This window comes from Camelina sativa, chromosome 15 (genome assembly GCF_000633955.1).
Source record: "Camelina sativa cultivar DH55 chromosome 15, Cs, whole genome shotgun sequence".
NCBI classification, from domain to species: domain Eukaryota; kingdom Viridiplantae; phylum Streptophyta; class Magnoliopsida; order Brassicales; family Brassicaceae; genus Camelina; species Camelina sativa.
In genome coordinates this window covers 18,461,992-18,484,657 of record NC_025699.1, presented here as the reverse complement: position 1 = coordinate 18,484,657, position 22,666 = coordinate 18,461,992, and the positions used below count along the sequence as shown (strand labels likewise).

The 22,666-nt window shown below is 35.4% G+C and overlaps 4 protein-coding genes and 1 long non-coding RNA gene across 5 annotated transcripts; 2 read left to right on the top strand and 3 right to left on the bottom strand.

Annotated features, from left to right (window-relative positions):
* On the top strand, positions 5,506-7,979 carry LOC104747133 (probable lipid-A-disaccharide synthase, mitochondrial). Its single transcript, XM_010468706.2, has 8 exons — positions 5,506-5,767; positions 5,896-5,995; positions 6,091-6,196; positions 6,397-6,623; positions 6,714-6,783; positions 6,889-7,127; positions 7,216-7,442; positions 7,547-7,979. The coding sequence occupies exons 1-8, from the start codon at positions 5,538-5,540 to the stop codon at positions 7,728-7,730; spliced, it is 1,383 nt and encodes a 460-aa protein (XP_010467008.1). The 5' UTR covers positions 5,506-5,537; the 3' UTR covers positions 7,731-7,979.
* On the bottom strand, positions 8,219-10,064 carry LOC104747134 (protein-tyrosine-phosphatase IBR5). Its single transcript, XM_010468707.1, has 5 exons — positions 9,594-10,064; positions 9,206-9,305; positions 9,029-9,086; positions 8,767-8,873; positions 8,219-8,673 (listed from the first exon to the last, which is right to left on the bottom strand). Exons 1-5 carry the CDS (start codon positions 9,843-9,845, stop codon positions 8,411-8,413), a joined length of 780 nt encoding a protein of 259 aa, XP_010467009.1. The 5' UTR covers positions 9,846-10,064; the 3' UTR covers positions 8,219-8,410.
* LOC109129217 lies at positions 13,681-15,197 on the bottom strand. Its single transcript, XR_002035406.1, has 3 exons — positions 14,856-15,197; positions 14,086-14,713; positions 13,681-13,971 (listed from the first exon to the last, which is right to left on the bottom strand). It is a non-coding gene; the product is annotated as an uncharacterized LOC109129217 (long non-coding RNA).
* Positions 15,602-18,841, top strand: LOC104747132 (3-oxoacyl-[acyl-carrier-protein] synthase, mitochondrial). The gene is made up of 14 exons (XM_010468705.2): positions 15,602-15,810; positions 15,892-16,121; positions 16,223-16,321; positions 16,404-16,475; positions 16,601-16,687; positions 16,936-17,087; positions 17,327-17,407; positions 17,488-17,521; positions 17,643-17,709; positions 17,796-17,872; positions 18,002-18,062; positions 18,150-18,232; positions 18,382-18,453; positions 18,545-18,841. Exons 1-14 carry the CDS (start codon positions 15,690-15,692, stop codon positions 18,704-18,706), a joined length of 1,398 nt encoding a protein of 465 aa, XP_010467007.1. The 5' UTR covers positions 15,602-15,689; the 3' UTR covers positions 18,707-18,841.
* Positions 20,069-22,212, bottom strand: LOC104747131 (ribonuclease Z, chloroplastic). Its single transcript, XM_010468703.2, has 8 exons — positions 21,727-22,212; positions 21,287-21,449; positions 21,112-21,182; positions 20,936-21,031; positions 20,725-20,838; positions 20,565-20,633; positions 20,404-20,478; positions 20,069-20,311 (listed from the first exon to the last, which is right to left on the bottom strand). The coding sequence occupies exons 1-8, from the start codon at positions 22,111-22,113 to the stop codon at positions 20,222-20,224; spliced, it is 1,065 nt and encodes a 354-aa protein (XP_010467005.1). The 5' UTR covers positions 22,114-22,212; the 3' UTR covers positions 20,069-20,221.

Here is a 22,666-nt window from a genome sequence, read left to right as displayed (position 1 = left end):
TTTTTTCTACATATGTTGTGATTTGAATTTTTAAAAACGAATATATATCACTCAATCTATGAAAACATGTGTTTTAATTTCACATTGGCGGGTTGGTAAAACTAAATTTATACAGAAGATAAATTAATAATTTTTATTTGCTCACAATTATAATATTAAAATTACAATTTTATATTTCATAAAATAATAATGCAAATACAACAAACAAACAATATAAAACTGTAATAATACGTCAAAAATAAAATACTCTAATATTCTAAAATAATTAGTATTCAAATAGACTAATAGATTTACAGAACAATATTATCTCAAACAAAATAACTTTTTTTAAAAAATATAACAAAAACTTTTATTATTATATTATAAGTTTTTTTAAAAAATGTTGACCCGTGCTTTAAGCACGGGATATCTCCTAGTTTAATATGTGTTCTTCATGTTTTGACACAAAATAAAATAAATACGACATCTCGGTAAAAAAATTTAGTTGAAGTAATTAAGTAGTTGTTTATTATTCATTATCTCATACAAAATTTATTTGATGTTTCTAAATTTTAATACATAATTAATTATATGTGTTTTATCATCATTTGTATTATGCAGATTTTTATCTAGAGAGTATATTTTTAAAAATAGATAATTAATAATACTTTAATCTAGGAAAACAAAATTTATATATGTTGGACATAATTTTAATCATATAAATTATATAATAGATAAATTCTATTATATTTATGATATATTCAATAAAGAATAGAGAATTATGCATTCTCTAGAACATTGAGTCAATATCGGCCGTAACGGTGAACATTGAGTTAATACCGACCGTAACGGTAAACATTGAGTAAATACCGGCCATAACGGTAAGCATCAAGCCAATACGGGCCGTAGCGACAAGCACCGACACAATAATTAACGAGCCAATACGGGCTGTAACGACAAACAACGAGTCAATACGGGCTGTCATTGGACTTTGTGACCGACTCTGATTTGCTACAACATTATCAAGAAAATATTTGACTCAATCTCGTGGAGAGAATATTCGGAACGATCTTATCTCATGAAGAGGCGGTTACTCAAAACCAAATCCTATGAAGATTAGGGTAAAGGGACTTTCCTATAAATAGGGAGCGATTTCGACATGATGGGGGGGAAATCGAAGCCAAAACAAGAGACCAAAAACACAGCCACACGACTCAATTCCAAAGCATTGCTAGGGTTCCTAAATTGACTCGTTGTGCCTTAAACTCTTGTATTTGAGCTCGATATTTGATCAATAAAAACGACTATTCAACATCTATTTCTTGTTTCGTAGTCTCTAAACGAATCGATTATTTTTGCTCAACTAATATAATATTTTAATTTTTATGCGACAACTTTAATCATCAATTAAAATTAACAAAATGATATAGTAAGAGTAAGATTTATCGTCTTAAATCACTGCTAACAACTTGTTCATGCTTGTAATTTACACAAATCTACTTCAAGTTTATGCACATGCCATCTTCTTTCTCTTGTTCAATACAGTCGATACTTATGCAATGTTGCTTACTTTTTCCTTAAATATTTGCAGGTTTTTAAAATTTTTGTGTCGTCTCTCCAAAAATCATATTAAATACTTGACACAAATTTATATTACAATAATGAAAGATTAACTTAAAATTAATATTAATTCATAGCATCAAGACTGAGGAAAATATAGTTGTTTACATATACAAAAAAAATGTAGCTGAACACAAATATTGTGTGCTTATTTTAACATTAGTTTATCTAGAAATCAACTATATAGGATACAAAGGAAAATGTTTTCTTACTCTCTTTATTTCCTCCAAATAAGTCAAAAACGCAGGTCTCTTTTTTGATGTTAACACCATTTTCCCCAGTTGAGACCCATCTCTAACAAAAATGACATACACTATTGTTCTTTAATCAAACACCCCAAAACCCAAATAAAACCCCCATTTTCTATAATTTTTCTCTCTGATATATTTTAAATTTCCCACAAAACACATCAATATTTTTTCCTAATATATCTCTTAATATTTGTCTGTTTCCCCCCTTTTTCATAATTTGATTACCTTAATTTATTCTCACACATTTCAATTTGCTAATTTATTTTTTGAAATCTAATAATTAATTTCAAATTACATAATTTTTTAAGATTCTCACAAATTACATCTTCAATTTTCTTAATCTATCTCTTGAAATTTTGGCAATTTAATTTTATCTCTAATTTATGTCTAATTTAAGTTTCCTCAGTTTTTTTTCTTCATAATTTTGTAGCTCCAGTAGTAGTGTCTCCAAATAAGTGATCCACTTCCTTATGTAGTGAAGAGAAAATCCATCAAAAATTAAAGATGCTTTTTAACAGAGTTTCTTCATTCATTGTTTTATCTTTTGTATTTATTAACTACATCTTTTAACTTTCAATTGGATAAATTAAGGAAAAAAAAACATAACACAATTATTTACCAGATACTTATGAGCCACTTAATTGGTATAAGTAATAATAAAAAGAGCAACTCCACATAGATCCAAATACATTTAAATACATACAATCGATTATGATAAAAATACTATCGAATCAGAACCCCCGTCATTGGTCTCATAATCATGCTCATATTTAAAACAGATTAGTGAGAAATTACGAAGAGCACAAGCAAATAAGAAACAAAAAATGATCGTAAACCATTTTCACTTGATAAGAATAGCGGATAAATCGATCATTTGTTTGATGCATCTTCATAACGATAAAAATCTAAAATATATATTTTGCTGAATATATATATATATATATTTATTTATTTTTGTGCAAAACTGAAAATATCTATATAAGAAGGAAATCTAGGATTTTTTTTTTTTTTTTGTAGGCCTGTAGTTACTAAAATCCAAACTACAAATAATTTAATTTAATTAGGTCCAAACAACAAATGAATACATGTGTCAGATATACGAAACGATGTAAAATGTATGGTGCATATGTATACGTTGTCACCACTACAACAAACACCAGAAATGTTGCACAATTACAGACTTACAAAGAGTAGAACGAATCTAAAAAAAAAAATACCAATACCTTTCTAAAATGCAAGTCAAGTTGTCTTCGAAAGGTGGTTCTGATCTTTGTTTTCAAATGTTCGAGACAAGAATATTTGGCCAACAACATCTAGTGAGTGGGTAAATGTAGATATAAATCATATACTGAAGAACAAAGTGGAAGCTAAGAGACCAGAAATACGAACAATGCAAAATAGGTTGTTACATGGAAGCTCCTCACCCTTGTCTACCATATCACGCAAGTCTGAAAAAGCAGAGAACCTAAAATAATCAAAACCAATAGAGCATTGTCGTTTTTTAACAGTCTGCAAAGACGTTTTCTCTGTGAAAACAATTCTCCACTTGTGGTTGGTGCGACAATAACGGTTGGAGAATGCAACAACATCGAAATCATTGATGTTGTATAACTAGACTTTAACCAATTGATCTTGAAACTTAGGCACACGATTAGGAAGGACTGAAGCTTGTATAGCACAATCCTGAAACAAAAGCGAAATGAATGTGTTAAAATGGAGGTAAATCAGGGGTCAAGAGGAACAATAATAGAGATAATATACATTTTCATTAAGAAGGAGATATTTTCACCAGAGACAATAAGTAAGATATTGTTTCTTCGAAAGTCTCGAACTTCCCAAATATGGATGACCCGAACAACAATCCTATTGATACCAGTGTTATGTGTCTTGTTGGAGGTTGAATCAAGGGTAGAGTATTGTGTTAGGTTTACCCATGGTGTGAGAGATAGAAGGTGAGTGTCATCAAAAGTTGTTATTTAAGAAGAAAACTTAATGCAATGGTTGAGGGAGAGTAATATAGGATTGAAATGAAATGTTAATGACCATAAAATCATAGGTGTTTGGTATTATTTTGATTACGTTATAATTGGGTGGTAAACGTAAAGATGAAAATGAAGGATATACTTCAATGGAATTCTTTAATTACCTTAAAGATTGTAATAAGTAATACAAATAACGTAATCATAATAATGGTTCATATGATTCTAATTGGTAGTGCATATCTAAACTCCTTTTTAAATTTTAAATTTGATTCCAAACAATTTGAAAACGATTTTGGACAGGATTAATGTTACATATAGTTCGGAACTTCGAATAGGTGTTTGGGATCTTGACACAGACATTAAACCGAAAATGATTTAGAATTTGGTGGTGGAGTAGGAGAATTAAACCAAAGAAACCCAAAGATCAGGAGATTTTTGTGAATGTACATCGGAGATGGTTGTGAGAAGGTGAGTACAGGTGAATTCGATAGCGTTTGGTTCGTATCCTCTTGATGGGTGTAAGGGCTGTCAATTATATTTGCTGGGCCTGTAATTAGTACTATTTTGTTAGGCTCAATATGAAAATGTAAAAACAATGGCCTTTAAGAATAAGAGAGGACATGTGTCAGTTAGATAATAAACCAGATGTCATGCTCTAACCAGAAGATGAGAAAAACCTGCTCTTATTATTATATATATATATATAAGATAGTAGATGATTAAAGCCCTTTCTAACACTCCTAAACAAATTTCATTTTGGGCCGGAATTGATCTTTATCGTGCTCATGGCAATCGGCCTATATTGTCCGAACTCCAAACAGTCTATGCTTCACATTGGGCTCGAATGTGATGTTTTGTGTTGATGGCTTGCCAGTTCTACCAAACGTACATGAAAAAATCCAGTTACATTCGTGTCAAAGATTGAAAAAGCTGAGGATCAAAACTATAATCCATATATGTATCTAATTCGTCAGCTTATCCTCTCCATTACCTTATGAAGTTAAGTCAAATAATGGTCAATGGAGACGAGTTCAAAATGTTCTGTAGAATTCCAACGTCATATTAGAGTTTTTTCTTTTTTTTTGTTAAAAATTAAAGTTTATTTATCGTTTTGTTCAATATTGTAAGAGAATCAATTGCATAATGCGTATCGTATGAGATCTGTGGGTTGTGATAAAACCCAAATGCTTTACCTCTCTTTTATTTATATATTGTGCCATCTAATTGCAAGTGGAAGTCAGTCTTTCTATCTTCTACGAAGAGTGTTAGAAAGTATGTAGCCAATAGCAAGATTGAGTTTTTTTTTTTTTTTCACTCAAAGAAAGTTGTTATTTTTTTCACAGCCAAACTGGTAAAACATCCGAAAAGAGGCATTTTCATATTGCCAAAAATCCGTCAAAAATCTTTTGTTGGTAACTTTATATATGGTTAAAATTTGGCTAACATTATTTATGTGAGATGAGATCATATATAAGATCATACTACTATCGCTGTCATCTTCGCTCTTCAGTTCAGTATCACACTATCACTGATATCTGACTATCTGTATCAAATATCATAGACGGGCCATGGGGATAAAGTAAGAAATGGGCTTAAGAGGCCCATAAGAGTCCACCGGGAAAACCTGATACATCTCTCATCTCAGCTCGCCCTTTCAACAACAACGTCAGGGTTTTGTGTTCTGTCTGTATCTTGTCGGAGGAAGATGTTTCAGTTTTCAAAGATCAAACTCTGTTTCCCACTCTCTAGTATATCCATCAAGAAATACTCCTCGTTTCAACCTACTAAATCAGTGATCGATAAGGCTTCAATCGATGGGGAGCTTAGAGTTTTCATCGTCTCCGGCGAAGTTTCCGGCGATAACATCGGCTCTCGTCTTATGTCCTCGCTCAAGAAGCTCTCTCCTTTACCCCTCCGTTTCAATGGAGTTGGAGGGTAAGCACTTGGGTTTGTCCCAATTCTAAAGATTCCCGTTTTTAATTTTTGATATCCCAATTGAAAAAAAAATCATAAAATTTGGAACATTAATGTCTAACGAATTGATGTTTTTATACGGTGGTAAGATCCTTGATGTGCAAGCAAGGGTTGACTCCATTGTTTCCAATGGAGGATTTGGCTGTAATGGGTATGTGGGAGCTTTTGCCACATCTGTATAAATTCCGTGTGAGTAATTTACTTAGAGAACCCGAATGGTTTGATATAATAAAGCTACTGTAGATCCTTTTTGATTGATTACTCTAGTTTTTTTGAGGTTCCAGGTGAAGTTGAAGGAGACCATTGATGCTGCGGTTAAGTTTAATCCACATGTTGTTGTGACTGTTGATTCAAAAGGCTTCTCTTTTCGTCTACTTAAGGAGTTACGAGGTACAACAACACATACTTGTTTCTTCACACTTTTAAGAAAGGATCAATGCTTAGGAATAAGTGAGCTTTATGTAACTATAGTCTATTGAAAAGCTTAAGAAATGGGAACGTTATAAATGGCTTGACAGAGCCAACAATACTTGAATAAATTTCACTATATATCATGTAGGACAATGGAGGAATGCTTTTTGGCTTTGCAGCTAGATACAATCAGCAGCGTTTGGAAAATTGTCCGGTGCATTTTCACTATGTGGCACCGTCGTTCTGGGCTTGGAAAGGAGGAGAGTCAAGACTCGGAGGTCTCTCTGAATTCGTTGATCATCTTTTCTGCATTCTTCCAAATGAGGAGAGGGTTTGTAGGGAACATGGTGTCGAAGCAACCTTTGTTGGACATCCTGTTCTTGAGGATGCTACTGAGTTCAACCTTGTATGCATTTTCTTCTTCTTCTTGGATTACTTCAGTTTCTATGTTACTATCTCAGATTTCTTAGTGCAATGGTTCTTTTTGCTGCTGCAGACAAGGACGTCCAAGCCAGAAGAATCGAAGCTTGAAGGCTTGAGTTTAAGCACATACTCACTACCTTCTGGTAATGTGAAGTTTATCTAAATGTTTAACTTACAGATTGGATAATTTACTTTTCTTGATTCTCATTGTTCTCTTGTTTCATTGCTAAAAAAATTCATGAAAGAAGACTCCACAGTCATTTCGGTGCTACCTGGGAGCAGATTACAAGAAGTTGAAAGAATGCTACCTATATTTTCCAAAGCAATGAAGCTACTCAAAGAGCCATTTCCAAAACTATTAACGCTCATCCATGTCGCTTCCAATAGTCAAGTTGATCAATACATTGGAGAATCCCTCCATGAGTGGCCAGTTCGAGCAATACTAGTCCCGAGTGGATCCACTCAGCTTAAATATGATGCCTTTGGCGTAAGTCTCCAAACCCTCTTTCTCTTACGCTCTATCTGTGTCACTTCTGTCTTGCTCCTCTCATTGAACAGTGTTCCAATAATAACAGGCGAGTCAGGCTGCGTTATGCACTTCAGGAACAGTTGCTGTTGAGTTGCAGCTTGCTCGTCTGCCTACCCTTGTCGCTTACCGAGCACATTTTTTTACAGAGTTAATTATCCGTTACAAAGCCAAGATACCTTATATTTCTCTCCCAAACATTCTCCTAAACTCACCAATCATTCCTGAAGCTTTGTTTCAAGCCTGCAACCCTTCGAATCTCGCCTCGACACTAGAGTATATTTATTTCTTGTCGCCCACTTTCACCGTATATTTTGTTATCCAACTAACAAGAACATGGCATGATGATGATGATGTGAGATGTTGTGTGAAATTTGTAGGAGACTGCTCTTGGATGAAAAGATGAGAGAAAGACAAGTTGTTGCTGCTGAAAAGTTGATGCAGCTCTTGCATCCGTCAGAAAGCGAACTGAGCAACATGATTCATTGTGGTGATTTGGAATCTCGTCGATATACACCAAGCATTCTCGCAGCTTCGACCATTCTTAGTTATGCCAAGCGTTGAGATCTCTCATGAAGTTTCATATTACATTGTTTGCATTTTTTTAGGGTTATACATTGTCATGACTAGAAGTACCTCTCCCTTGTTTAATAGTACTACTGTACTAGTGTAGGCTTAGTTCAAGCCAGCTCTGTCATTACTATTATTGCTATAATCTAAGATTGGATTGTGTCTGATAAGACATTTTAACATTGGACATAGTTGGAACAGCAAGTATTGAATGTCTCAAACAGAGAGACGAGATTTGATGTTTCTTTTCTGTGCAATCTTTTTAGAAAGAGTTTCTTTTACTCAGCTTTTCTTTGCAGGCTTTGGTCTAACTAGTGTAATGGTAGATTATGTTGTCAAGATAGATTTGATGTTTCTTTTTCTGTGCAATCTTTTTATAAAGAGTTTCTTTTACTCAGCTTTTCTTTGCAGGCTTTGGTCTAACTAGTGTAATGGTAGATTATGTTGTCAAGATAGAATACATAACTATTGGAGAATAAGGATTAAAGGAGACAAAGATGTTTCCTTAAACATAGAGATAGATGCAAAACACCGAAACCATAAAGATTCATCTCATGTATCTCTCAAGCAATGCACCAATCTCCATGTACAGGAAAAAAAAAAAGAGAAAAAGAAACATTCTCACAACAGTATGTTTGTTGGTGAATATTTTTGCAGAGTATGATGATTTGGTTCTAAGAGCCATCCATGGTAATATCACCACCTGTTGTTGGCTTTGGTGGAGTTGCTCCAAAAGTGAACTCTTGAGGAGGGATACTTGAAGCAGGAGATGAAAATATAGAAGAAGTAGTACCACTGTTGAACACAGGGCCTTGTGCTTGGTTATCAATTTTAGGGAAACCATACCCAAACGTTGGCGCATCATTGATATTCATTGCCGACATCATCCCAGATCCAAATATCGCCTGCTCAAACTCCTGCAGTTGTTGGTAGAACTCTGTACAGAAAGGAAAAAAAAAAAGCAATGAGCAAACACTACAACAGCTTCATCAAGAACAATGATAAGTTTCTAATCCTAGTAAGTACTTGCCTGGACTTATGTCAGTGGTAGGTCTCCTTTGTTTAACCCACTGGTGACTCTCAGCAAGTCTCCACCCTTTACGTTTCATCAAGTACCCTATAACAACCGCTGGTGATCTGTTCGTAATCAAACACAAGAGGAATTAAGACTAAAATGTACTTAAACAAGATTACGACTCTCCCAAAGAAAAAGAAAAAAAACATGACATGACAATCTTAAGAAAGCAGCCGCAGTTTTAGATAGAAGGTCAGAGAATGATAAATGTACTTACCTACTTTTCCCAGACATACAGTGAACAAGAACACGTGCCTTGTCCTTCTCACATTGATCTAAACAGTACAAAACAAGCAGAACGATAAGAGAATGGATTAAAAACCAAAAAAAAATATCAAATTAACTATTAAAAAAAAAAAAAGGATTATGAGAATTGAGGATAGAATCATCAAACCTAAAAACTTGATAGCATCATCAAACTGTAAAACTTTTTCATTATCAAGACCATGATAAGTGAATGAGTTCCTGTATAGATTCTGGCACATAGGAACCGTCTGAAACAGAGAACAAAAACAGAGTCAAAAACAAAAAAAGAAAAAAAATACACATTACTCTCAATTACCAAAACAAGAAATTTAACAGAAACCATATATGATAATCATCAATACTATAGACAAACCACAAAGAATAGGCAAAAATCTAATTCAATTCAAAGACTCAAACCAATTCATTGCTAACTTCAAGAACAATCGAAAAGATCAAATCAAATTGTTTAAACAAAACCAATTCAAGAATTCAAATCAAAGTCATAACACAAAACACCAATTCTTGAAAAAACTTACATTAAGAACACGAGAGATCCCCTGAGTCTTGAGAAGCTCAGAGCGAGAAGCGTTGTCGTAACTCCCGAGGTAAAGAAACTCAGGGAGGATCTCCGAGGGAAAAGCACTGACGTGGACGACTTGTGGAGGAGACGCCGCCGTATCGGAAGAAACAGGCATACAGTGACCACATATCCCACAAACTTCACCTTCCTCGTACTTATGGTAATGCCCACAAATCGAACAAGGGTTCTCTCTCTCTCTCTTCCTCATAATCTTAAATTCTTTGAAAAACCTAGATCCGATTTCAGATCATAACCCAGATCAGAGGGGGAGAGAATTAGGGTTTGGGTTTGGAGAAAGATTGGAACTTTTTATGTTTTTTGAACGGAAGAATCGGGGAAGGAGAGAGTTTTTTTTGTTTGTTTATGTAAGAAGAGAAAAAGAAAAAAAAAGTTTATGAAGGAATTGGCTTTTCGTCTTCGTCGATGAGGGCTTAATACGATTCGGATAGATACGTGCCACGTGGAGTTTGATTGGTGTAAATTTCTTACTTTAAACACTTGTGTGTTTCAGTTCTGTAAGATACGATCTAACTGAGTCAAAATTTGTTAACTTACACATTCATTGCAGATTTACTCACTTTTCTTATTTTTTCTCAATTTACCAAAAAAAAAAGAATAAAGAGTAATTTTCTTTTTCTTTTTGTTAATGACTTTTTCCTTCTTTTTCAGTTTTAAGTATAGTCCTTTTTTATTTTGTTTGCTTTCTATTTCTAATGTCAAAAAAAAAAAGGATAGTCCTTTTATGGATTTGATTTTGTTAAAATTGCAAAACAAAATTACTATTCACAAAATTTTGTTTTATGTCTAGCTTTAAATATATAACTCATTTATATTAGTGTTTACTAGGTTTAAACAGGGTTATTTGATCAACAAAATGGGTAAAGTTAAACTAATAAAGTTATATTTAAAAAAAATAATAGTATCTTGAAGATAATATTATACGTCATATTATAGTTGAAGATAGTTTTGATGTGTTTTCTATAGCAAGTGTTCTGGTATGTAAATTCTGAGTTATGAATATTTATGAGAAATGAAAGCTTTATGACTTTACACATTTAGTGGGGTGTATTGGAACCATGATTTTAGAAGATTTTATGAGATTTAGGAAATTTGGAATTTTGATAGATTTTAGAGAAGTTGATATGATTTATAGGAAAATTCTTTCAAATCCTACCTAAAACCATGAGATTTGGATTTCTGTATTTTTAACTAAACAAATCCTCTCAAATCCTCCCGAATAACAGTGGATTTTAAAGTAGATTTTTAAATCATCAATTCAATAACAGTGGATTTCAGGAGATTTTTTAAAATTCATGATTGAATAACATAGGATTTGTAACTTTTACATAAATCATTTAAAATGTCAATTTGAATACACCCCCTTATAATCTTCGAACTTCAGTATTAGTCAAAAGACTCAAAACAATAATAGTTCTTTTTTCTATTTTTTTTTAAATATATTTTTTTATAATAATTATAGAATCTGAACATTACAAAAGCTATGACAAAAGTCCCGCAGTTCTTTGTGAAACAAATCACAGAATTTTAAAAGCTGGAAAAGCATAATAGAAATAGGCCAATACTACAAGTAGACCAAATAGATAGTTAACCGAATCTTCCGCTCCGGTTGGCTTTGATAAACATCAAAGAGACATCTAGCCACGTCCTTGATTCCCGCGGCCACGGTACCCACGACCACGTGATCTACGTCCACTGCTTCCTCTCCCTCGAGCAATAAAAGACTCTTGTGTCTCTTTAGCTTTGATGGAAGGTTGAACCGATCTCTCTCGCAATAATCTTTGTCCAGAAGGAGTCATATGATCCATTATTTCAGAATCACTTTCAGAATCCTCTGCATCACCTGAATCTCCATCTGAGGGAAGTGAATCCCCATCTGAAAAAGAAGAGCCCAAACGGCTAAACTTATTCTTAGCAAGGACATTTCTTACCTCTCGGTCACTAAGAACATCACTATCTTTTGTGACTGCAACTTCATTAGCTATTTCAGTTGTGCAAACAGCCTTAGATACAACTTGAACTTCCAAATTTGTATGGCAATCTGCCACTTTGGTGCATAGATTTGTGACCTGGATTGGGGCAGCCTCAATGGGTGGGGCTGAATCGACTTGAACTTTGGAGCCTTCTTGAATGACTACATCGATGGATTCATGTTAAAGAGTGATTGGAGAGACTAGAACTGGGGCAGTAGATAAGCTAACATTGGCTGGAGCATTGACCTCATTAGAAACTATTTGGGTGGCTTTTTGATGTGGCAACTTTTGGTTCATGCAACGGGAAGCTTTATGTCCTAACTGTCCACAAGCTCCACATTGAACATGAACCCAAGCGTATTCCTTTTCAACAAAACTATAAAATGACAACAAAGCTTTAGAACCATCTAATATAACACGACTCCAAAACATTGTCATTTAATTAGGTTTTCCGACTCTGAATATGATGCCCTTCAACCAGGATCTAGTTCCACGAGTCATGAATACTTCAGTCACTTTCCAGCTTATTCCGGTTCAGTTTGGTCGTCCGTTTGATGTCTCCATCGGTACTGGTCAGATTTGAAACTCCATATAAACACTGCTCAGGACAAGTTGAAGAAACTCGAATGTATTATAAACTAACCATAACGATCTCAATCCCAGAGTGGAATCTTAAATCAGTAGTAACATGAAGCATTTCATTAAGTTTTAGCCCAATCATATAATGTTCTGACCTCCAAACAGTGCCTCGAAGAAGCCATTTCAGAACTGTTACTACACTTATCAGAAAACCACAACCATGTGTTACGAATCATACTCTTTATCTTTCATGGCTTTGACTCTTCTTTTCTCTATTGAATTTGCGGATGTTTCCAATAGAAGTGGAAGGACAGCATGGACTTGTCTCTTGAGGCAAGGGGATAAATTGGAGTTTTATTTAGGCCATGAATGGCGACACGTATAAGTGCGGTTTTTAAGTTTTTTTTTTGAAATCCGTGTTTTGTTACCATTCAAGTCAATTTTGTAATTTTTGCGTTTTTCAAAAAAGAAAAAAAAACACTGTTGTGTTTTTTGAAACAACCTGTTAACCAATGGACCGCACTCACTTATCTAACTACCAATTACTTAGCGGTACAATGAATTCCGCACTGGTTAAAGGATAAATTGATTTTTCTTTTTTATTCAATTTATGACTAATAAAACAAATTTAAAACCAGCACATGTTTTAATAAATAACTTTAGATGTCTTTTTTGTTAAAAAAACACTAGATGTCTTTTTTCATTTTTTTTTTCACAAAAACTCTAGATGTCTTTTTAATTTATATTGTTAATAATTCTTATAAATGACATATTTTTATATTTGTATTTTGATTTTTTTTGTAAACCTTATTTCATTATTTCTTCTCAAGTTACAATATAACTAGTTTTTTTTGTCAACATAAAATATTTTACTAATTGAAAACAGATTTATAGAAATTAAATAAACTAAATTCAACTATTTTATTAAAGTATGATTAATTGATTTCATACAAAATGTATCTACAACTATATCTACAATTAAAAAATATAGATTTAGTTGCAGCAAATTTATTACAAATAAGTTACATTTCTTTATTATTTTAATTTTGAAAAAACAGTTATACTAAGAAACAAAAATTATACATGTAAATAATTTGTAATCAAATAAAGAAAAACATAAATAAAGATTTTGTAATCCACTTTTAAGTATAAAAGAAACATATACAGTAAAAAAAAATATTTTCAATTCAATTACTTTTGTTTAAAACATAAATTTTTAAATTTAAAGAAAAACATATGTTTAAATATATTTCTTATGAACAACTGAAAAAAAATTTTATTAACAATACTGCTAATAGTTTTTTCACCAATCAAACATTATTCTGTACCGCTCATTTTATACAAACCGCACTTGTTCCGCAAATAGATTTCTCCCGCACGAACTGCAGTTGAACCGTACCGCACTACAATACCGCTTTCCTCGCACAACCAAAACCGCAGTTACCATTCGGACCCTTAATGTCCAAGTAGGGGTGTCAAACGGGCATGCCCGCGCCCGAACGGGCTGACCGTGACGGTCCCGTATTTTCAGTGATCCGCTGCGGACAGGTCCGCCACGGGCGGCGGGCAAAGTATCACTGCCCATGCCCGCTCCGCCTAGCTTTGCGGACTAACGGGCATGCCCGCGGGCATCTCTTCTTTAGAAAGATAATCACTTTCATACGATAAGATTCTGCAAGTTCCTCTTAAATATTGTTTTTCTCTCTTGTGCAAGCAGCCAACTTCAGTTTTAAGCTCTCTAACTCCTGCTCCAAGCTAGCTGTCCTATTAGAGCCATATCCAACAATATCTATGAGGTGAAGGGAAAAATAAGGTAGCATTCAATTGCTGAATAAGGAACTTAAATCTAATAAGGAAGTGGGATAGAAAATAAGACACCTCTGGAAATGCATCCGAGTAGCCACACCAAGAATTCTAGGTCCACCTTGTTGCATGCACAACTGTTCAATATCTTTCTATAGTTCACTACGCTCTAGTTATAAGAAATACTAGTGGTCAGACTCAACATATATCAGGTAATCAAGATGCAGAAGTAAAATGGAGTCTCAAAAAACCATGATAGATAATATCTTCACAAAAGCATAACGCACAGAGTAGCCAAGGTCAAATTAAGTGCATAACCCAAAAGAGAAAGGGAAGAATTTCTGAAAGTGTAACAAGTGATGATGTCGTCATACACCATTTGCTATAAACTAACTCAATATCAAGTTTATTAGAAGAAAACACAAGTAAATAACTAAAAGAGAAAAATAATCTTTTGCATCAGAGAAGGCAAAATGCAGCAGAATACACTTGAAGAAGGCTGCAGAGAAGCAAAAACGTAAGACTAAAAAACCATTTCTACAAGCCTAGAAACATGTCCAAGGTCTAAATAACTAGTACCACCAAGAGAAATACACAAAAAGAAACTACAGTTGAGAAATTGAGAAAACGTACCAAGTTCAAGTTGTTTGATTCGAGCCTTTAGAATCTCATTCTCATCTAAATTAAGATCCATACTTTTGATCTGCAGAAGATCAACAACACTTTGACAAAGTAAATAACTTGCTTGGAAATTTCAAGACTTTTGAGCAGATGGAAAGCTAAGAAGATATAAAAGCAGATTCTTAACAAAACCCAGAACTCATAAAATAAAAAAAAGCATTCACCTTGAAACAACCTTAAGATTCAAAGTGATGTTCTTCCTCGTTAAAGCCCTAATTTTGTAGTAGTTGTTGTAACAACTAACAAGGGATTTAGGGAAGAGACAAATCAGAAATGAGCCCAGAAGATTGAAATTGAGAGACAAACACGATCAGCGAGAGAGAAAGTGTTTGTACCTTTTTCGTCTTCTTCGGATTTGACCCCGAATCTAGCCCGAATCTCCTCCCCTGTGCCGCACCATCGCTTGTGAACTGGCATAGAAGTGAATCAGTGATGGAACTGTGACAATTGCAGACCGCCCGTTTACCCCGCGGTCATCAGCGGTCACAATCCGCTTGACCCGCAAACCAAACGGGCTGAGTCCGCGTGACCCGCTACTTTTTGGGCATCAAATTAAGAGCCCATGCCCGATCCGCTAAGCTACATAACGGGCTATGCCCGCGGGCCTAAAGCCCAATTGACACCCCTATGTCCAAGTATTCAGTGATCTACATAATCTTTTATTCGATAGACAGAAAAAATAACTGTGTTTGTATCATCGATTTAGTAATATATTATCTAAATTATAATAAAATATTTATAAAAAAAATTCTGTTTCCGGATCGGATTGACACCTTCAGAAGTTGTGTGAGCTCGCTCCCTAGTACAGAACACGGTTTGATGATTAATTTCAGTCTGGCTTACGATTCTTTTGCACGGATTTAACAATTAATTTCCGGTAAAACCGATAAATTGGCTAAACCATCGGTTCACTAAACAATCAAAACCACTAAATCCCTGATCGGTTCTCAAAACTCCTCTCTTTCTTTCGCCGTCGTCTCCGTCGCGGTCGCAGTGAAATGGCGACCTCTTATCTCCGTAGACACTTGAGCTCAAGTCGCCTCCGCTTGAAACGCTTCATCTCTACTTCTACTTCTTCTTCTTCTTCTTATCCTTCACCTCGCCGTGTTGTTGTCACTGGTCTCTTTCTTACTCCATTTCCATGTCTTCTACATATGCTTATCACTGCAATTTCTCTGATATGAGAGACTGTGACTCTAGGCCTAGGCTTGGTGACTCCACTTGGACGAGGCGTTGAAACAACATGGAGGCGTTTAATTGGTGGAGAATGTGGGATTAGAGGATTGACTCTTGATGATCTCAAGATGAAGTCTTTTGATGAAGAGACAAAGTTGTATACTTTTGATCAGCTCTCTTCTAAAGTTGCGGCCTTTGTGCCTTATGGATCAAACCCAGGTGAATTTGATGAAGCCCTTTGGCTAAACTCCAAGGTATTCTTAAAAAGCTCAATCTCTTTCTTCTCTAGTATGATATGCTTTATCAGATATGCATAAAGTTAAGGTTTTGTTATTGTTCTTTTTGATTCCTGGAGGCAGTTGCGAATTTTATCGGATATGCTTTATGTGCTGCTGATGAAGCCTTGAGGGATGCAGAGTGGTTGCCAACTGAGGAGGAAGAAAAAGAAAGAACAGTTAAGTATTCCTCATCTGTACATCAAAATGATGATGAATTCTGCTTTTGTAGTTTGTTTTCTCTAATTTTTGGAATACCAGGGAGTCTCAATTGGTGGTGGAATCGGAAGTATAAGTGACATTGTGGAAGCAGCGCAGCTGATTTGTGAAAAGGTTAGTCATTGTTGTCTTTGAATCATTTTCTTAGGAATTACATATTTTAAGGATTGTATTATTGCTTCCTGAACTAATTGTGCATCTCAGCCGCTTGTAAGACTTAACAAACTATGGTAATGCAGAGACTGCGGCGGCTTAGTCCATTTTTCATCCCAAAAATATTAGTAAACATGGCATCTGGTCATGTGAGCATGAAGTATGGATTCCAGGTGTGTTGAATTTTTCACTTTTCTTTTATGCAAAATAATATCAACATCTTTGGTTGTTTAATGGAGGTTGGCTTATCGTTTTATAACAGGAGTTTTAATTTAGCAACTCTTCCTTAGCCTATCTTTTGTGATAATGGGGTCATATGGATTTCCACATACTTTTATAGTCCATAACATGTCTAGAATGGTCCTCTGACGTTCTTAAGTAGAAAACTGTTTTCTTACCATTGCCATGCTTTTGGATATAGGGGCCCAACCATGCTGCTGTGACAGCTTGCGCAACTGGTGCACACTCTATAGGTGATGCCACTAGGATGATTCAATTTGGAGATGCAGATGTTATGGTGGCTGGTGGAACTGAGTCCAGCATTGATGCTTTGTCCGTTGCTGGATTCTCTAGGTAACTAATGCTCGTTCTCCCACACTTCATGTGTTTTCAAATCAAAGTCTCTTCTTTTGGGAGACAGAAGTCCTGTATCATAAATTTCTCATGTATAAACAGGCTCCCAGCGTCAGCTGATTAGCAATGCCCTTGTTAATGCTTTCATGCGTAAAATGATTCTGTAGCAGTAGAATTTATACATATTATTCTTGGACAGATATAACAAACATAGAGGTTTTGATTATTTTGATGTCCAGATCAAGAGCTTTGTCAACTAAATTCAACTCTTCTCCGCAAGAAGCTTCACGGCCTTTTGATGGTGACCGGGATGGTTTTGTGTGAGTGACATTCTTCATTCTTAATGTAAAAGAACCTGATTTGGTGATGTTGATTCCATCTCCATTTGATTTGGTTGCAGGATAGGGGAAGGTTCAGGGGTTATAGTATTGGAGGTGAGATTTTATGGAAGACGATATGTCCTTCATCTAAAATCTGGAGTCTTGAAAGTCATCCCCTCAACTGTTTTTGGTCTTAATCTAAGAATTTTTTTTTGATTTATGGTTATAACAAAAGGAATATGAACATGCAAAAAGACGTGGAGCAAAAATTTATGCTGAGCTTTCTGGATATGGGATGTCAGGTTAGGCTCATAGATTATAGTAAAAAACAATTTGCGTGGATATATAAATTTTGAATTAGCTAAGAGTGAGTTTTCTTGATATTTAGGCGATGCACACCATATTACTCAACCTCCTGAAGATGGAAAGGGGGCTGTTTTGGCCATGACACGTGCGTTAAGACAAGTAAGCTATGGTTAGCTGCATAGTTGTTGCTATGGTGCTCCTAGAATGGTTTCTGTTGATGATCTTTTATGTTTTTGCTTTTAGCAGTTTGGATTCTAATTATTTGGTTGAATGCCCATGACTTTGCAGTCTGGCCTTTGTCCAAACCAAGTTGATTATATAAACGCGCATGCAACATCAACCCCAATAGGTAAAAAAAAATTGAAATTTCGTGTTGGTTGGCTTTGGTTTTACAAAAACTGAATTCATGATTCTGTTATCAAATCCAAATTTCTAGGCGATGCCGTGGAAGCAAGAGCTATCAAAACCGTTTTCTCTGAACATGCTACTTCAGGCACCTTGGCATTCTCCTCCACCAAAGTAAATGCCTGATTTTTCTTAGTCAGATGATGTTACCAAAATGTTTGACTTATAGTCGTAAGTAGTAACTGTGTCTGCAAATAAATAAGAGACGTGACATGCTAAATTTTGAGTCAAACTCTTGTCGTTAATACTTATTTTGACTGAAGGGGGCAACTGGTCATCTTCTTGGAGCAGCTGGAGCAGTGGAAGCTATTTTCAGTATCCTTGCTATACATCAGGTAAGCATTCTCATTTCTTAGTGATGTGTTCTTGTCTCTGATGGTTAAGGTTTTGTAAAAACCTAACTGGAACATGCAAAAAACTTTGTAGGGTGTTGCTCCACTGACTCTGAATGTCAAGAATCCAGATCCCATCTTCGACCAGAGTTTCATGCCTTTAACCACTTCGAAAGAGATGCTCGTTAGGACAGCAATGTCGAATTCGTTTGGCTTTGGAGGAACAAATGCATCTTTGCTATTTGCCTCTATCTAAAAGTTGTGATAGGAACTTATCTTTCTTTGGTTGCATGCCATAATTTTCCAAATTTACAAACATGAAAAAACTATAACCTCGACGTGGTAACTGCGATGAGAAATGCGTCAATAAATCAGTTTTGCTCCGGATCCACTTTGCATTCTCAATAATCGGCAATGTGTTTTCTCGGGAAGTTTCATTTACGAGTGTTCTGAACATTAATTAGGATCAAGCCTGAGATATGAGTGTGACTACCGAGTGCTTGCGCATGCTCAGTGCTAAAACTTTCATGGAAGAACTTTGTCTGCCAGATCGTTGAGCTCAGAAAGCAATAATATTAAAATAGAGCGATTTCGGTTAGACCGGTCGGACCGGTCCTGTGTTCGTTTACCACTTTACCTAAACAAAATAGGGATTAGTTTTCACCGCCGCACGATCTCCAATATGAGCACCGCAGCGATTGGAAAACATTACCTTATCGACGAGGAGCAGAGGAAGAAGGTAATGTCTCAGGGAGTCCCTGTAGTAGAAGAAGTAAGGCAGCCTAACCCTAGTGTCGGATTGTCTTCAGGGTCTAGTGTTGGGCTTGAGGGTCTGAAGAAACAGATGCATATTCTCAAACGATATGACAACTGCTGCAGCAGGATTATATGCATGACAGCATGAGTGATGCGATTCACGTAGAATATGATCTCGAATACGATGAAGATTACAAAGACTTAATGGAGGATATAACACTAGCAGGTCTAAGATTTGGTAACTTGGTGAACGTTGTGATCCCGCGACCCGTTCCGGATCATCTTGGTCGTCTAACACCTGGAGTTGGAAAAGCTTTCTTTGAGTATGAGGATTTGAATGGTGCATCAAGGGCCGAATCAGGATTTAACTGACAGCTCAGTACTATCCAGAAGACAAGTTTGCGCACGGCGACCTTGATTTGTGATAAATCCAATCCTCTTCTTTTACTTTTTGGATTTTGCACCAGTATTCTATGTCTAATGTCCATGTATATCTATTGTTTGTTTCTTAACAAAACTGGAGCATCTCTTTTGCTCCGACGACTCTGATATTTTGAGTGTACGTACATGATTCTAGGGAGGCAGCTTAAGAGTTAAAACTGATGATGACTTAACAAAGCCACCATCAATGAATGTTTCATTGAGAAAAAACAAGCGCATTGGTAACTGTTGGAGATGACTATGTTTAGAAATTAGAATTGCAGCATATAGATGATTCTCTTTTATAATTGTTGCTTTCAATTTGTATTCATCGTAAGGGTTGTGTTTTCTGTTTCCTATACAAGAACATCATAAAATAATTGATCCTTTCTTTTTTATCCAAGCTAGAGAGAGAGAGAGAGAGAGAGCTTTGGAGGTTGCATAGTAAGAATTTTACCTTTATAGCAAGTTATAACATTTTATTCATTTTCATTCCATGTTAACTTACATTAGCGAGTACCCTATGAAAATTACAGACAAAAGATGTTTCAAAACCCTACTTTTTTGCTTGCAATATCTCTCCTTCGAGATCTTTTTAAGAATATCTTGACCTGAAACCTTCTGTAAGAGGAATGACTTTTGCGGATACTTTTGACTGCAACTTAAGCACAGCTTCGCGAATTTCCTGCCATTGAAACCACACTAAGTATAAGATGAAATACATCACAAGGGACTAAAAATTTTACTAAGAACATGAAGTCAAATTGAGACTCTCACCTCTACATGGTAACGAGATGAGAAATGCGTCAATAATACAGTTTTGCTCCGGATCCATTTTGCGTTCTCAATAATCTGCAATTTGTTTGCAGAAATTTCCTTTTACAGTGCAGTTCCATTAACAGTGTAGTTCTACGAGTGTTTGAACATAAATAGCATACCTGAGATATATGAGTATGACCGAGTTCTTGCGCATGCTCAGTGCTAAAACTTTCATCCAAGAATGTTGCCTGCCAGATCGGTTAAGCTCAGAAACTATAATCTAATCCAGTGGAGTTTTAATATGATATACAGTTCCGCCACTAGGACTCAAATAAGTACCTCGGTTATAAGAACTTTTGCCCTCAATGCATCAGCGTTACGAGGGTCAAGCATATACTCTGCAGTTGTATCTCCAGTGAAGGCTATCTCAGGGGATAATATTGTGTCTGTAATCTGTAATTAAGTTCAACATTATAAGTTTTGATTTATCAAACCTCAACACTAAAAACAATTCCCCTTTTCACATCACTTGGCAATAAGCAAAACACACCTCGACGCCAGATTTTTTAATCTTTTCTATCTGTTTGCCTTTAAGGTGAGAATATTGCTTCTGCAACTTCTTCCTGACAGAGTAGATGACATAACCCTGAGAGAAGCCATAATCCAGAACTCAAAGATCAGTTAAAAACAAACACTCTCATGACCAATTCACGACATGTGTAGTACCTGGCTCGGTATGACGTGGTGAGTTGCAAACGGTCTAACAACAATGTCATTCCGCAACTCATATGTCTCACCTGCCACAAACATAACGCTCATCAAGATTTGCTACCTAAACAAGATTGATTTCTTAACTGTAAACAGATAAAACTAGTAAAGGGTTTTCGCTATATGTCATTACCTACATCAAGTGGAATCAGTTCTACATTCAACTCTACTTGACCCATAGTCCTGTGAATCTCAAGAAGTTTCTCAACATCTTCTTTAATAGATGGTGGCACAAATATTTTCGGTGGCTCAAGATTGTATAAACCACGGCTCGCTACATACATCGGTAGACCTCCCTGCAGGAAACACTTAGATTAGCCTCAAGATTCATCCATAACTCAATTAAAAATCACAAACATCAAGAATTCAAGAAAATGCTTTTAAGAAAAACTCATCCTTATCCATTCAAATCACTGAACAATGTCGATTCAACACTAAGATTCATCCAAAAACTCATAATTCAATCACAAAGCAGTCACAACAAAACGAAATCTAAGGAGGGTTCAAGAAAAAATTAATCCTTATCCATTCAAATCACAGAACCAAAGACTCGATTTTTTTGAAACAACTCACAATATGATCAAGATGCGCGTGAGTGATAAAAAGAAACTTCTGCTGAATAGCACGAGAAGGGCACCTCCCAATATCAAAGACACATTTGAGCTCAGGGACGATGACGCAAGTCTCGTGCCCACCTACGGATATGCCCTCAATCGCATAACTCTCCAATTCGACGCCTTTACGGTTCACGGCGGCGCGTGCTTTCCTGTACTCTTCTTCTTCCTCGATTGCGCGGCTTATCGATGAGAAGTAGCCGGAGACTTTGACCGGACTCACGAAATTGCTACGGTTGCTCTGTATCTGCGCGGCGAGCTGGTGAATGACCACTGGAGGAGGGCCATGGTGTTTGGTGAAAGGGAAGATTTTGGAAAACGAGATTGATAACGAAGAAAGCTGCATTTTTTTGTTTGATAAATAGGGTTTTACAGAGGTTTTTGGGGTTTCCTCCTTTCTTCTTCACGAGACGCGAGAGTGTGAGGTTTTAGACATGAAAGTAAACGATAGGAGAATGCAAAGAACAGCCTTATTGAGAATCGAGTTAGACCAATATTGAACCGATCCGGTTTTAAAATTTATCTACCAAATTATTTGTAACCCAATAAATTGAATACCATACCAAGGTTTATTGTTAAAAGTGCATGAAAAATATACCTAAGTTTACAAAATTATTATTATTATTATTTTCTATCTTTTATTCAACAAAAGATTAGCTCATATGAACCAATTGGAAGTTAAATATTCCCTTTGTTTCACAAAAAGTGTCATTTTGACACATTTCACACAAATTAAGAAAAGATTGAATTATACATATTTGCCTCTCTTTATTAACTGATTAATTATCAAAATTCAATGAAAATAGCTTTGGATTTAGGGGTAAAAAAGAAAATTTAACATTAAAACACTCATTAGAAATGTAAAATAACATTCTTTGTGAAACAAAATTTTTTCTCCA